Genomic DNA, 16,148 nt, shown 5'->3' with positions numbered 1-16,148 from the left:
AAAAAAGTAACTTTTCCAAGCTCTAATGCTCTTTCTGTCTCATTGTAATTGTCTGCCAAGAACATGCAGTTAATTGTTCAACTGGTGTACAAACTGCGTACAGTGGCCTTGAAAGCTACTTGCCGAGTTCCCCAGGAGACTCACCAAAGGGCCAGGCCACAAGTGTAAGCTCTGCTGTCCCTGGAGACATCCAGCACCCGTTCCCATGATTGCAGCAACACTTTTTGCAGCTGCTGCCCTGCCCTAATGGGAATCTGCAATCTTTTCTCCTATTAACATGCCAAAATTTCTCCTTGCAATTTAAAAAAAATGGATTTACACGATTTCTTAACTGCGCTTCATCATAGAGATGCCAGGACAGTTTACACATCTATTCAATTAAATTAAATCAAAATACATGATAAAAATGAGCAAATAAAAACATTAATATATAAAATTAAAACAAAATAAAAATTCTGCCCATTTAAACAATCCAGAACCACTGCAAGAATCAAATAACAAAAAAGCCAGACAGCACCACTCTGCCCCATAGGCCTATGTATCTTCATGGCACACCTAAATCTCAATATGGAGGGAACCAACCAAATTTCTAGGGGGGAGTTCCACTGACAGTGCACAACAACTGAGAAGGTCCTTCCCCATGCCACCTCCCCATTTTGTTGCACTTGATGACAGGATCATGAAGAGGGCCTCCTTAGGAGATCTGAAGGCATGGTCTAGCAGATCATGGGAGAGATGGTCCCTCACATACACATTGTTCAGGGCTTTATAAGTTAATGACAAAATCTTGAATTGGACCCATTAGCTAATTGGCAGGAAGAACTGTATAGTTTGCACAGGACTGGTGTGATATGGTCCTGAATAGAATCACTGATCTTCTGGTGGCTGTGTTCACCACTATCTGCAGCTTCCGGACTGTCTTCACAAGTAGTCCATGTAGAGCGCACTATAATAATCTAAATGTGATGTTACCAGAGCATGGGTAACTGTTGCTAAGCTACGCCATCCAGGAATGCTTTGGACTGGTGCATTTGATTGCATGGAGAAGTGCCTGGACCTAAGCCTACACATTACAATGCTGTAAGAGTGTTCAGCTTGGTCTGGCTCTTGTGGGTGGGAAATACTAGTTTTAAACATTTGTGCTTAAATTATTGAATGCCAAATGAAGGAAAGCATGAAGCTTTTGTGTTTTATTTGTAGATTGTCTTGCACTTTGTTTATTCAAAGGTTAAGTCCTGCTGTGTCCAATTGGCCTTTTCCCTAAGTTAGTCTGTTTAGGATTGTCACCTTTGATTTCTTTTAGACCAGAAAGGAGCTCAGTCGGTTCAAGGATTAGGTGCAAAAGCCATCTGAAATGAAACTGGCAATGGCAAGCATGTAGAGGTTTTCTCTTGCTTTCTGTTTAAACTGCTCTTGTGCCTGTTCCCTGGGATGTCTGTGCCTGTTCCTGTTCCACAAAATGCTTTTAAAAGATAAACTCTGTGTGTGCACATGGAATATGTGTTTCTTGGTCATGGAAGGCATCTCATCAAGAACCTGTGTTAAATGTCATTTTTGTTTTGGAGAATTAGAAAACAAACTATGCATTGACTTGTTTCTGCCATGCGCATGATGAAGTATGAAGGATGAATCTATGAGAAGTTGTTGTGTGATTTAGAGCTGTGCTTAACTACATGCAGAATGTGCACGTGGGTCTCTTGGAATACCCAGTAACAGATGGTGGTGATAAATCCCCTTCACTCAGTGATTCCTGTAGGTTAATATACAGCTGTCTGTTTTTAAGTAAATCCTTCCCCCCCCCACTCTCCCACACAGTATCTTGCTTATCTATGAGAAAGGGAACAAACAGCACATATTTCACTTTAGGCTTCCTTTTCATCACAGTATGGCTTCAGATGTCCCTGGTTTTTCAACACCTAAAATTTTATCTGCTGCCTTTCTTCTCTTATATTATTTTTTTTTGTATTGTGGTTTATTGATTTGTTTAAAAGTTTGTTGAAGGCTGCCTCAAGCTTTTTCTTAACAGAAAAGCAGGATGAAAACATTTTATAAAATAATAGAAATGTTCAGATATTCTTCATATGCAATGCTAAAGTTCAGAAAGCGAAGTTTTAAGCAACTTTAAAAAGGAAGGAAAGTTTAGGACTAAGGTGCAATTTAAATATTTTTAAGACTTCTCTCAACTATAAAAGGTAAAGGTGTCCCTGCACTTGTAGTGCGAGTCGTTTCTGACTCTTAGGCTGACGTGTTGCGATGTTTACTAGGCAGACCGTATACATGGGGTGGGATTGCCAGTTCCTTCCCTGGCCTTTCTTTACCCCCCAGCATATGCCGGGTACTCATTTTACCGACCACAGATGGATGGAAGGCTGAGTGGACCTCGACCCCTTTTACCGGAGATTCGACTTCCTCCTTCCGTTGGAATCGAACTCCGAGCATGAGCAGAGCTTCGGCTGCGTTACTGCTGCTTACCACTCTGTGCCACGGAGGGTCTTCTTTCAACTATAGCATCTCATTTTTCTAGTGTTGCTGCTATAGGCTTTTGACATTGCAGCCTCTTTTAGCGGGTGGGTTATTCCACCATCTTATCCATGTATTGTTTTTTTTTATTTATTATTTGTGTTATTATTATATGTCACTCTGGCTTCATTTTTATGAAGAAAGGTAACTAATACATTTAATTAATTAATAAATACAGCATATAGTAATGCCTAATAGCAGAAAACCATGTTCAGATTTAAACAAAAATTAAAACATTTTTGTCCCAACGTTTTGGTGCAAAAGCACCACTTGGCAGCTTAGAACTTTTAAAAATTAAAATGCTATAAAATAACACTTTGAAAACAATCAGCTAAAGGGACAGGACCAGCAATTATAACCCAAAGCATAAAACCATTAATCAGCCACAAACAGCAAAAGTCTGCCAGAGTAAATTGTCATTTGCAAATGAAAAGGCATGGTAAAATGCAACCATAAATGACTCTCTTAGTAGACAGTGGGACAATATTGCATATACATTTGCTTAGCATTGGAAGTAAGTTTGTTTCATTTTGTTTTCTGTATTTTGCTGTTTATATGACTCATATAAACCTTCTTCAGGTGTTCAGTAATAAGCATGTGAAGGGCTGTTGAAAATGAGTGGTAGCCACTAGATGCCGATGCATACTCAGCTGCACCCCTGGCTGATGCGCAAGTGGTATCAGTATGAAGGCCCTATGTGTGTACACATGTATGGAAACAGAAAAGCTTATTGTCAAGGGCAGGGGTAGGAAACCTCAGCCCAGGAGCTAAGTGCAACCCCCCAGGCCTTTGTATCTGGCCCTTGGAACTCTCCCCAGGACATACCCTCCACTGGCCTTGCTTTGCAACCTGAATGTTTTTGCCTGTCTGGAATGTGTCCTGTAACTCTGATGGTGCCTCTTACTTGTCTGAATGGAGGATAGAGAGTGGTGTGTAAGAGTGTGAAAAATAAGCTACTGTACAAAGGTAAAATGTACATTAGTTTTGCCCCCCGCCCTTGCCTCTGGCACCGCCCACCAATGGCATGTGGCTCCCCGGAAGGTTGCCCAGAAGGGAACGTGGCCCTTGGGTTGAAAAAAAAGATCCCCATCTCTAGAGTCTAGGGTTAGGGCTAGCTGGCACATGCTTGAGAGCTCCTCCACCTCAAGACACAAACATGGCTGTGGATTATATGACTCAGAAAAATAACTCAAAAAAATAATCAGCTTTTAAATTTTTTAAAGCAATCCCACAGTTTTAATTTTTATCTTTATTTTCCATTACAGCTCCTTGATCCTCCAGAATGTGGCAATGGTTTTGTTGAAGCTGGAGAAGAGTGTGATTGTGGTACTCCAGCAGTAAGTCCTACAATGAATAATTTACTAGAGGCAGCTCTTCCATGTGAGTGAAGAGCCCATCCCTTCCAAATTAGGCAATCTATTTTAAAAAATTAAAATGAAGGATCTCAAGGGGGCAAGCTAAGTCTTTGCATTGTCTTCCTAGCCAGCTACTTTGTGAAACAAAACAAGCTGTGCATGCCATGCGTGCATACACAGTGGTGCTAGAGGAGGAACTTTGTATCTGCTTTCAGTGTACCAAACAGCAGAGAGTATAAAAAGGGAAAGGGCAACAAAGGTTTCTCTGGGACACTGAATGCCACCATTTGTGTGTCTTTTCTATGGAGTAGGAAGAATTGGAGACACCCACTGCTTGAGGATCTGGCTTTAGTTGGGAGTGGTGGCAAATGTTTCTCAGGGAAGGCTTCTCTTCCCAGCCATAGACTGTTGAATCAGACAGGTCTGTGCCATGATGGTGCCCTCTTGGCCATGCAGAACAGCTTTCTGCCTTTCAGTCACTCATTGTAGCATATTATTGTAATGGAAGTTTCCATGCCACAAATCGCGCTGACTGACTGAACAGTATAGGAAGAGATGCTGTGTCTGCTACTTAGGCCTCTGGTCAAGGGCTCAGATCTAGAGAAGTTCAAGAAAGTGACCCAAGCAGCAGCTGGCCTTCTGCCTCCCATTACTTACAACAGGTTCTGATGTCACATTTCACTCAACTCTTTAAACCTTTTGCTTTTGCTCTGCTGGAGACTTGCTGTTAAGCAAAAGCTTATGGAAACCTCACTGTGTACACATAATCCTTTCTGCGAGTACAAAAGGCTTCCCAGATTATATAGCAAATAAATTAGGCAGAATGTACTTGAGGGTACCAGATATTTGTTAAAGTGTAAGAAGGTTAAGAGTACCTTCCCCCATATATGGTGGGACTGTGGCTTAATTAAAGAATTCTAGGGAGAAAAAAATCAAGTGATTATTTAAGGGATAACTCAGTTTCAACTGATTCTTGTAACAATGCTTTGAGGATATGTAAAACATCAGATACAGAGTAGTGTATGGATATTGGTTGTTCATATGTTTATACCAGCTCATATATTGATTGCTGTATATTGAAAGATGTAGAGAACTGATAGGATACCTTCAGTAGACCAATGGGAGAGGTAAATCTGGGACTTAATAGTACTGAGCAAAATTACACAATACAAACAATTATGGGGTGGAAGAATCAATTCAGTAGAGACATCTCAGAAAAAAATGGGCTCCTTTTGTTCTGTATTGAAATGAACATCATACAAGGGAATTGTTTTGATGGATATTCTAAATGTGATGTGATGGATGAATTGTATTTATATTGTTGTAGTCATATAAATTTGAATTAATTAAAAAAAGAGGTCCTCCCCCCAGATATATGTTACTGCCTTGTATGTGAAGAACAGCAATACAAAACCAGTTGCCAGTTATGGGCATGATCCATCCCTGTGCAAGTGCAGCTGCACATTGCTATAGGGCCCAATGTTACTTCTCTCTGTGCTTCCCAATGTACATACATTTCAACATGCTTAGGGTTTTCTTTTTTAACTTTCTTCCTGCAAAGAGCTTAGGGTAGCATACATAGTTCTTCGCCACCACCGCCACCACCCTGCCACTTGTCCTCAGAACAACTGATTCAGTTGTTCATCTTCATAGATGGAGCTTGAACTGGGGTCTCCCAGGTTTTAATCTGACACTCTCACCACACCACAGCACACCACACTGGCTCCAAGTTAAGAGATGCCAGAGTGCTTCTTGTTGACCTTTCAAGGCTTCTCTATAGGCCCTCAAATTATTCCCCCGTTTTTTAATCCAAAGTTTACATTACACATGAAATAGAGTGGCAGCTGAAGATACAGGTAGTTTTGAAGAAAAGTGCTTATCGAACTGCTGTTTTACAATTGCTTCCACTTCTCAGGAATGTCTTGCTGAAGGTGGAAATTGCTGTAATTCCTGCAGTCTAACTGCTAACTCTCAGTGCAGCAATGGAATTTGCTGTAGAAAATGCCAGGTATGTATCTAAGTGTTGTAGATGTTGTTTTAACCCTGTCACCATGTAATTATGTATACTTTTGGTGACCACGAGATCTGGCTTATTTTCTAAAAGCTCACCTGTCAAAGCTTAACAAAAGTATTCAAAAATTTCCTTTGCAGTCAGTTTCCTCCGCAGGAGTAGCACCATATCTGAAATCGTCAAAATAACCTTTTCGTTTGCAAGTTCAGAAGATATTATCAGAGAAGCAGCAGGAATAGCACAAATAATGTTATTGTTGGAACATTGCTTAGTGGTCATCTAGCTCAAGCCACTTGTTGTAATGCAGGGTGCAACTACAGCATTCTTGGAAGATGGCTGTCCATCCTCTGCTTAAATACCTCCAGCAAGGGAGAGTCCCTCCTAGTCTTCTAATGTTTAGTTTAAATCTGCTTCCTTGATCTGCTGCTCTCATTTATATAGGCCGCTGATCATCAGGGTTGTGTAATTTATAAAGATGAGTAGCAAATGGCCTTTCTTCTTGTATGTGGGCATTTAAGAGAATCCACCTGAATATTGCAAGTACTATCAGAACCCCTGGCTACTAAGAACTCAGGATTTTTTTGGTGATGTTTTTACATGAATTATTAAAAGGTTATAGATCTGTTCACATATTTAATTTTTCCTTTCTCAGTTTGAAGCCAAAGGAGTTGTGTGCAGAGAAGCTGTGAATGATTGTGATATTCCAGAGAGGTGCACAGGAGATTCTAATCAGGTAAAGTTTCAAAATGAGAGAGAGAGAGTGACAGGAGCAATAACTCAGTGATAGTACCTCTGCCTTGTATACAGAAGGTCCTTAGTTCAATATACCCAGCATCTCCAAGTTGGGCTGGGAGAAGCTCCTGCCTGAAGCCCTGGATTGCTGCTGCCAGTCAGTGTAGACAGTACTGAGCTGTGTGTGTGTGTTATGTGCCTTCAAGTCGATTGTTCTGAGAGATTTGCCAGATCTGAGCATCTAGTTAAAGCCCCATTGAATAAAACGGTTTTGGGAGAAGGGAGGCAATGTCCAATTGAAAGCAAAGTTTGAAAAGCTGTATTTGCATTAATTTTAGATACTACAGTATTAATTAAAGCACTCTCTGTGTCTCACTTATCAAGTGGTTCCTTCTGCTTTTTTTTTTAGTGCTCTCCAAATCTGCACAAAATGGATGGGTATTCATGTGATAACAAACAGGTACAATGTTTCATTTGATAACTGTAAGATAGCACTTTATCTTAAACCGAGGAGATAAAAGCTAGCCTGTTCACAGGCGTCTATAAAAGGACTTGTGTGAGGGGTAGGAATCTGTGATTGTAAACCTCCACTACAAAAACTTGTGCCAGAATCCTGGCTCTTCCCCGCTGCTTCTTTTTTAAAAAAATTAAAGTAAGGTTTCTTGTTCACTTTGTTGCAGGGGGCGGGGACTTCTCTGTTCGTTGTGAGAATTAAGTGTAACCAGGAAACACTCCGCAAAGTACCTTGTTCTTGCCCACAATCAATAGGTTCACTCAGCCTGCCTTTGCACACCTTTTGTGGCATGAAGTTTTTGACATCACATATTTTGCCTGCGCATGCATGCCAGACATTTAAAGCACATTTAAAGCACATTATTTCTCTCAAAGAATCCTGGCAACAGTAGCTTGTTAAGGGTGCTGGGAACTGTAGCTCTGTGAGGGGGAAATGACAGTTCCCATGAGTCTTTGGGGGAAGCCATGTGCTTTAAATATATGGTGTGTACGCAGCCTTACAGGCTGATGCTATGAATGTTAACCAGCAGTGTCACTCTGCTGACAGAAGGCATCCTTCAGTGGAACAGGGAGGGAGACAATTTTCAGTGACTCCCTTTCTTCCTGCATCCCCTGCCCTACCAAAAAACTGTTTTGGAGGAATGGAAAAGGGAACACAAATCAGTGGAAACTCCCTCCCTCCCTATTCTCCTGATGGATGCCTTGTTGGCTTGTGTGCGTTGTTGTGTGAAACAGCATACATTACTTTGGAGTTAAGTTGAGCAAGAAACTTCTTCAGAGCATGTTAAGAGTCTTTATTGAAAGACATTAAGGCCAGAGGCTTAAGAGTAAATACATGTAGAGATTCTTCAGTCACCCCCCTTCTGGTACATCACTCTCCATAGATAAACACAAAAGACAGCCTCTCAGCTCAGAGGCATAATTCAGAAGAACAACAACACATAGACTCTGTTACAACTTTCCCAGCTGTTATCTCCCGTTACCATGACAACCTGTCTGACCTTCAAGTCTGCTCTCTCAGGCCAGACATGGCAGATAAGACTGCTTCTCAAAACACATGCTTGTAACTTTCCAGACCTGATGAAAATATCCTTAGGCAGTACGGCCTAATGCCAACATGCCTTTCATTAGGGGAATGATGCCATTGAATGCTACTCTATATTTCTTTATTTGGAAGTAAATTCAACTCTGTGAGTCAATGGATTGCAGCCTTTATTTCCCTTCCAAAATACACCAGCCCATTTGCCACAATAAAGACAACACTAGCCAAATGACAATGAAAATGATCCCCTCTGACTACAATACAGGAAAGAATGAATGACATGAATCCTATACATGCCCACAATTTCTGTATCTTACAATAACATGAATTTATTTTAAGATAAATGTGGCTTGCATTGGTTTTGTTTTAATGGTTTTATTCTGTTTGTGTTTTTAAATCTGAATTGTTTTAATTATTATATATCGCCTTAAGGACAGAAAGGCAATTTATAAATACTTCAGATAAATAATAATAGTTTGCACTTCAGTCAGTTATGTGAGGATACAGAGGGGAATAGAAGTTTTTGAATATTATGGTGTTTTTATTTAGATCTGTAAAGTATTTGAAATTGACTTTCTATAAACATTAAAATGGAACTGCATATTAAGGCTGCTTAAGCACACGTAACCCGGGAGTAAGTCCCATTCAACTCTGTAGAAGTTACTTCTGAGTAGATAGAGAAATGTATAGACATGTATCATGCTACTTGTGGTGTTTTAACTGCTTCAGCCCTTTTTTTTCAGAAGCGTAGAAAAAAGCTAAGCAATGAATGTTTGGAAAATATATCACATACATTTATGATACATTTACATAGAAATGTTTGGAAAATATATCATCATGATGATAAACCCTTATTATTCTTTGTCCCTTTCTTGATTTCTCTTTAGGGTATTTGTTTTGGAGGACGATGTAAAACAAGAGACAGGCAGTGTAAATATATTTGGGGAGAAAGTGAGTAAGAGACCTTGAACTTCCAAGTTTCTTCCCCCCCCCCGATATTCCTGTGAAAGCTCACCAGAGCATCAGGGCAGATTGTATTTATTTATTAATTTATTTTGTAAAGGACTGTCGCATAGAAGAAGGAAAAGAGGACAGCACTGTTAAATCTAACGGACAAGTTACAGAAGGGTAGATTTTGGTTGAACATTATAGCCACGTCTGCATTATACATTTAAAGCACTGAGATAACACTTTAACAGTCATGACTTCCTCCAAGGAATCCTGGGAACTGTAGTTTATGAAGAGTGCTGAGAGTGGTTAGGAGGTCCCTGTTTCCCTCACAGAGCTACAGATCCCAGAGTTCCCTGAGGGATTGACTGTTAACCCACTTAGGTGGTGATTTCCCTGACTATTTAACTGACAGCCATTCCACCGGAAGCCACTGCAGTTTAAAACAACACCAGAAACCTTTTTTCAGTTTGTAACCATAGCTGCCCACTCTTTTGAAGGCAAAGTGCTTTATAAATTCTAAAGTACATTTGCCTATTTCGATTTTCCTTTTATTTCCCTCTCCCCGCCCCCATTGTGTTTCAAAGATGCTTAGGTTGTGAGCCTTCAGCACTACATATTAAAAATAGTAGGGAGAATATAATTTGTGGTTTTAACCTGGCTCAAATCTTTATGTTTACATGTGCTTGCCTTTCAAAACAAACTCACGCATCACGACGGAAAGAAATTTGCTTCTGTTTTTTTTTTAGAAGCGACGGCTGCTGATGAATACTGCTACGAGAGGCTGAATATAGAAGGAACTGAAAAAGGGAACTGTGGTCGAGAGAAGAAAACTTGGATACAGTGCAAGAATGAGTAAGTTACACTCTGTTTAGATAGCACATTTATTTTGTTTTTTAGGCCAGTGATTCTCAAATATTCTACGCTGCATATGTTCCTTTGCAAATGAGCACATCTGACATGCATACTCAGCTTCCAAACATGAGTGCGTACCTATGCAGCACTCAATCTCATACCAGCCACACTATCCAATGATATCCTTATTTTAGCCTCTCCTACTAGTGTTCCCTCCCCCACTGCCCTAAATGGAGAGTGGAGTTGATTGGGCCTTGCATCAGTCATTAAGCTGAGATGGGTGGCTGTTCAAAACTGGGAGGGGGGCCTAAAAATGTGACCCAGCCTGAAATAGGGTCATCCCACTCCACCTCATCCACTCCCCCATCCTTCCTGCACATCCTTACCTTGGGGAACTGGGAGGCCATGTTAGATGGTGGAAGGTAGGAGAGAGTGCCAGAAAAGGCCTATGAAGCTCTCCTCAGCAAATGAGAGCAACAAGACTCACAACCTCTTTTGGGAAATGACTCATGGAAGAGGCAATCAGAGTTCAGCCCACTAGAGGCTGGATGTGTGTTGTTAGAGCAGCAAAGGCAGGGAGAAACAGAACTCAGCTCTCGGTGGGATCCACTCTTATTCTTAGGCCTGCCAGGATACACCCAAATCGGGTGTCTGGTTGCTAAGGATGGACAAGGATATGGTTTGTTTCCAGTTTGCATGCCTTGACTGCTAAGACCTTTATGTCCCGTCTCTGTGCAGATATTTTAAGGAAAAGCCATAACTCAGGGATAGATCCCTGGCATTTCCAGGTATGGCTGGGAAGATTCCTGTCTGAAATCCTGGACAGCCACTGATAGTCAGTGTAGACCACTGGTCTTCAACTTGGGGGGGGGAGGACCCACTACCAGGCTGTGTTACCATCCAAGGTGGGTTGCAACAGCAGCACTACCACTAATGGTAAAAAATGAAGAAATAGGTTCCCCAAATGCTTATTGTTGTTTGGGGGTGGAGGCCCAGGTCTGAAAAGGTCTGAAAAGAGCTAGATGGATCAGACAGAAGGCAGCTTCCTATATTTCTTACCTTCAGTAAACATAACCTATTTCTCTTGGACTGTCTTTTTTTTAAAGAACAAGAACAACTAATGTCTTGCTTAATCTTTCCTTCTAGGGATGTTCTTTGTGGATATCTTCTGTGCTCTAATATTGTCTCTAATATCCCAAGGCTTGGAGAACTTGACGGCGAGATCACATCAGTTTCTCTCCAACATTTGGACAAGACCTTTAATTGCAGGTAATTTCTCAAAACCCAAACAGGGAGAGGACACGATTCAACACAGACTCAGGCAAGCTGAATCCTGTTGAATCAACGGATTGTCATGCACCTAACTCTGTGCTGAACTGTGGTCAGAGATAATTATACAGCCACGAGAGTGGCTGTATACTGTAGCCAGCATGGATTTTTTGCATTCCGCAATGTTAAATTGAAAATACCCCCATGCCGTTCTGATGCTTCCCATAAGCTCATGTCAAAACAAAACCTTACAAAACTTATAGTCCTGAACTCAGAAACGCTTGCTTAACAATCCTCTAAATTTTCATGGCAATATGCAAAACAGTCAGAGATAATTGAGGGTTCAAAGTGTAAAACGAGGGGAAAAACAGAGCACTTTTGGACTTTCTTCTTTCAGTGTTCTCATAATTTGTTGAAATTAATTAAAAACCAGCCATGTTCACAAAGTACCTGTAATCCTGTTACTGACCTTGCCCCATACTCTGACCTTCATCCTCTGCAGTTTAAAAGTTAAAAAAATGCCTGGCCAATTTTTAATTAATTTAATAAATTTAGCATAGGAGTCAATGATAAGCCTGGGCATGCTCTGTAAGAACCAATTGTCAGTGTTCTAAAAGCCAAAGTCACAGTTGCTTAGCTTGGCTAATCGGGGCCACACCCACACCTGACCTTTATTTCACTTTAGATAGTCATGGCTTCCCCCAAAGAATCCTGGAAAGTGTAATTTGTGAAGATTGTTGAGAGGAGACTCCTATTCCCCTGACAGAGCTCCAGTGGCCAGAGTGGTTTAACAGTCAGCCCCTCTTCTGGGGATTGTAGCTCTGTGAGGGGAATAGGGCCTCTCCTAGCAACTCTCAGCACTCTTCACTAACTACACTTCCCAGGCTTCTTTGGGATAAGCCATGACTGTCTAAAGTGAAATAAAAGTCTGGTGTGGATGTGGCCAGTGACAGCTTTGGTTTCAATTTGGGTGGGAGACTACATGTGCCTGCTGTAGAATAAAAAGGTGGGGGAAACGCTGAAAAACGATGATACTGTTCACAGTGTTTTGGAAAGGAAAGGCGCTTTCCCTTTGCCCAGTGCCTGCCCACCCAATCTCCTCCCCTCCCCCTTCCTCCCTCTGTCTCTCCTTCCTGCCCTCCTCCTCCCCTTCCCAGGTCAGTTTTACTTATCTTAAGTATGATTGCATGGGAGTAAATCCCATTGAACTCCATAAGCATGCAAATGATCAAACCTGCCCTCCCCTCCTCCTCCCCCCTCCCATCAACTTCCTTCTGCCCCTTCCCTCCTTCTTCCTTTGCCCCTCCCCTTCCAATCACCTCCTTTCCCCTCCCCCTCCTTCTGCTTCCCATTGGAAACTATTCTGCAGAATAGTCAGTATTCCGCAATTGTTTTTGGAGTTTTTTTTAGTGTTGCAAAGTGTTGCTGTACTTCACATATTCACAGGAACAGAAGCAAAACAAAATAGTTTACTATAGGAAACTTCACTAAAATTACAAAGGAAATTCAGCATATTTAAAGTGACTATCTGAACTATATCAACTGTCTTAATTTTGTTGCTTCCTCCCTGCTAAAACAAGATCAGCACAATGCATGTCTTGTTTCTGTTATTTGGGCTGATTGTAGGTGTTGCCACAACTCACCATATACTCAGAAGCACGTTACCAAATTCTTCCAAGCTACACAGGAAGTGGATTGGACTGTGAAAGACCAACCCAAATTGTATCTGCATTTTTACAAATTTGTAGGGCAATACAATATCTCAGAGAAGAGGTCAGGTCTCCTCTGGTGCATTCACTATAGCTGTCCAATTTCCCTGCTTTTTAAAGTTTGATAGAAATATCTGTTGGCTATATGTACATTCTTAAACTGCAAGGTTTTTTGCCTATTAGTGAATAGTATATCAAACATTCATTGCCCTGTGAATACAGAGTAGTTACTCTTGTAAATTTGAAAGATGTTGCGTAAATCCCAGCAAGCTTTAACACCGATCAGATTTCTTTGAGCTTTGCATGTGTACTGTGAGAAAATACTGCTTTTTTTCTAGCCATAAAGAAAATATAAACAAATGTTGCTTAGTTTTCTGTGTTTTAAGAGCAGTTTTGTTAAAAGTTATATTAATTAGCAAGATCACTAAACAATTGCTATAGCCAGATCTTCAACTAGTGTTATTAATGACCTATGATGACTAAGAGACATAATGTTTGAAGACTTTGGCAGTCTAATGGCTGCCAGACTAATGAAAAAACTGGAAAACATATACATTTATTAGAGAGCTAGTATCTAGAAGTGTGGTTTACAGCACCTATGGAAAAATTAACATATAATCTCAAAGCTTTGTGAAAAGGAATAGAAGCAGACATATTCCAAGATGTTTGGTACTGCTTTATTGAATGTACACCAGTCTTAGAACATAATTGTACTCTATGATTGACTCTTGGAAACGTACAGAGATCTGAACTTGGTGCAATCATTATATATGGAAACACTGGAATGGACTTTGATACCCCTTCTGTGTCTATTATCACTGCTTTGCATCCTTGATTCTCTTGATGTTGTTATTTTTACTTTGCTGTTGTTACTATTATGATTAAATGCTAAAATCAACAAGAAGAAAATGATTTTTAATATGATGGATCTACTTTGATGAAGCCTTTCTGTTTCTTTTGCAGCGGTGGTCACGTTAAACTAGACGAAGATGCAGATCTTGGCTATGTGGAAGATGTAACACCTTGTGGTCAGGACAAGATATGTTGGGAGCATAGATGCCTTTCTGTGGATTCTTTTAACTTTAGCTCCTGTCCAGGAAGTGCAGAAGGCAAAATTTGTTCAGGCAATGGAGTACGTTTATTCTATAATGCCTTTGGGGTGGGGGCTGATTACACCACAATTTCTTAAATATTGGCTGGTTGGTGGGTGTGCTCTCTCTTTCTCTGCCTTTTCAAAAGATTTGTAAAACAGGCAGGAAGGAAAGAATTGAATTATCCAGGCTCAATCCTCAGCGTCTTCAGAGCATGTTATGGGAAAGACCTCTGCTGTGAGATTTTAGAAAGCTGCTACCAATCAGTATAGATAATACAGAACTACATGGATAAATAGACTGACCTGGTATAAGGTAGCTTCCCAAGAACATTAACATCCTACTTGAAAGCAATGGAATTAATCATCTGCCTCAGTCAAGAATACCTTGCACTGAATCCATTGCTCAGTGGAGCTCCCGGATATGTGTTTGTCCCATTCCCTTGAATGAAGAGATCAGTTCTGCTTATGTATCGTTTTGCATTTTAAAAAAAACTTCCCCCTTCATTGAAATAACCAAGGAATTATGTGTGTTGGGAAGCTCCCCTGAGCCTGCAAGGAATTGCTAGGTCTTGGGCTAGACTTGGACTGTCTCCATGCTAGGGCAATTGTGTGTATGTGGGCCCCTGTTCCCATGTGTGCGCCTGTGCACCTTGGTCCACACATGAGCAATTGCATCCACACTAGTAGACAGTGCTTGATGGGATAGATTTGTGCTGTATAATGTCCTCTCTGCTCAATTAGTACTTCTTCACTCACCGTAAGTTCCAGAAACCTCAGGTCCATTGTGGGCATGCACGCAGGTACTGCGTGTTGTTTAGCTGTGTGCACATACTTTTTAATTTTGTTCAAATTTTTAAAATATAGGTTTTCCAATATACCAGATGTACACAAAAGAGCAGTAAAAAAAAAAAGAATTAGAAAAATATGTGTATGCGTGTCACTCCGAGCCAGGAAACCTGGAGGTATTTGTTTATCTGGGCACCTATGGTTTTTAAAATATATATATTTTGGAATCAATGTTTCTGACACATCAGATTTGCACAAAAGAGCAGTAAAAATAAATAAATGTGTAATAAATAAATAAGTAGCAATAAATAAACGTGTGTGTCACTCCAAGCCAGGCAAGGATTTGGAATTGCTTCCGTGAAAGGCTGCCTCTGTCTTCCTCTTTTTCTTCCTGGCCTCGTATTTGCAAGGGCAAATTTTATTTTTATTTTTAATACAACTGTTTTGTGGAAGAGCACTTTCTGTGCAAAAGAGTTGGTCCAAAAATAAAAACACCACAAATGTGCCTTCAACAACAACCCTGAGCTCCTACTGGGAGGAAGGGCGGGATATAAATCTAATTAATTAATTAATTAAAATAAAATAAACAACCAGTGGAAAAAGGCAGGGTGCATCCTTTCCTTTGGGCTGATGGGAACAGAATGGAAGTAGGGTGTGACAATAGATGACACCTAGCGGAATGTCACCACACCTGTAAAAAGCCCTCCCACATAATACGCTTCAATGCATCCACAGTCAAGTAATGTGATATTTTATATTGCATTTTCTTCCCTGATCTGATTATCCGTGGATCGGGAAAATCTGGATTTAGTGCGGGGAAAGGGCGGGCTGCACTTGGATGAAGAGGATGTCATGTGGTCACCACAAAACAATATGGAGACACAAGCAGCTTCAAATCCACATTAAACTCCAGTGTGGATGAGCCCTTAGAAAGAGACGCTTTACTGAGCAGAGACATCAGTTAGAGCTTTACCATTTCAAGGTTACAAGAACAACTTCTCCCCCCCCCCCCATTGTACTGGCACAGCTCTGGAATTCTTTCTGCATGGATAGTGCAGAAAGAGTCCTCCATAGGTGATACTTCCCTTCCCCTGCTAGCCAATCTTCAGTCATTATCCACTATAACTTTAAGGCAGTTGTTCTGACAATGGGAGAAGAACTTCCCAGCATTTGTGTGTGTGCGTGTGTGTCTGGTTGTGAGTTTAGGGACGGGCAGTGCTAGGTACTGAAAGAACTTGGGGCACAGGCCAGTGGCAAAATAATTGCATGAATATATATATGTGGTAAGTGGCTGGGGTCCCACCAGGTGTGTGTA

At 40.8% G+C, this 16,148-nt stretch overlaps 1 protein-coding gene across 5 annotated transcripts in view; it reads left to right on the top strand.

Moving 5' to 3' along the window:
* The window catches only part of ADAM22 (ADAM metallopeptidase domain 22), a 181,234-nt gene that overhangs the window by 123,940 nt on the left and 41,146 nt on the right, over positions 1–16,148 (top strand). For 4 of the 5 annotated variants that reach the window (XM_061585708.1, XM_061585707.1, XM_061585711.1 and 1 more), the window contains 8 exons: positions 3,786–3,857; positions 5,791–5,883; positions 6,539–6,619; positions 7,028–7,078; positions 9,061–9,124; positions 9,871–9,976; positions 11,123–11,245; positions 13,918–14,086. In XM_061585708.1, coding sequence (XP_061441692.1) covers positions 3,786–3,857; positions 5,791–5,883; positions 6,539–6,619; positions 7,028–7,078; positions 9,061–9,124; positions 9,871–9,976; positions 11,123–11,245; positions 13,918–14,086 — 759 coding nt within the window. The remainder of the gene's footprint in view (positions 1–3,785; positions 3,858–5,790; positions 5,884–6,538; positions 6,620–7,027; positions 7,079–9,060; positions 9,125–9,870; positions 9,977–11,122; positions 11,246–13,917; positions 14,087–16,148) is intronic. The other variant, XM_061585709.1, reaches the window with a different exon arrangement.

Source organism: Rhineura floridana, chromosome 10 (genome assembly GCF_030035675.1).
Source record: "Rhineura floridana isolate rRhiFlo1 chromosome 10, rRhiFlo1.hap2, whole genome shotgun sequence".
Taxonomy (NCBI): domain Eukaryota; kingdom Metazoa; phylum Chordata; class Lepidosauria; order Squamata; family Rhineuridae; genus Rhineura; species Rhineura floridana.
The sequence above is the reverse complement of the archived record's forward strand: the minus strand, read 5'-3'. Positions and strand labels throughout refer to the sequence as shown.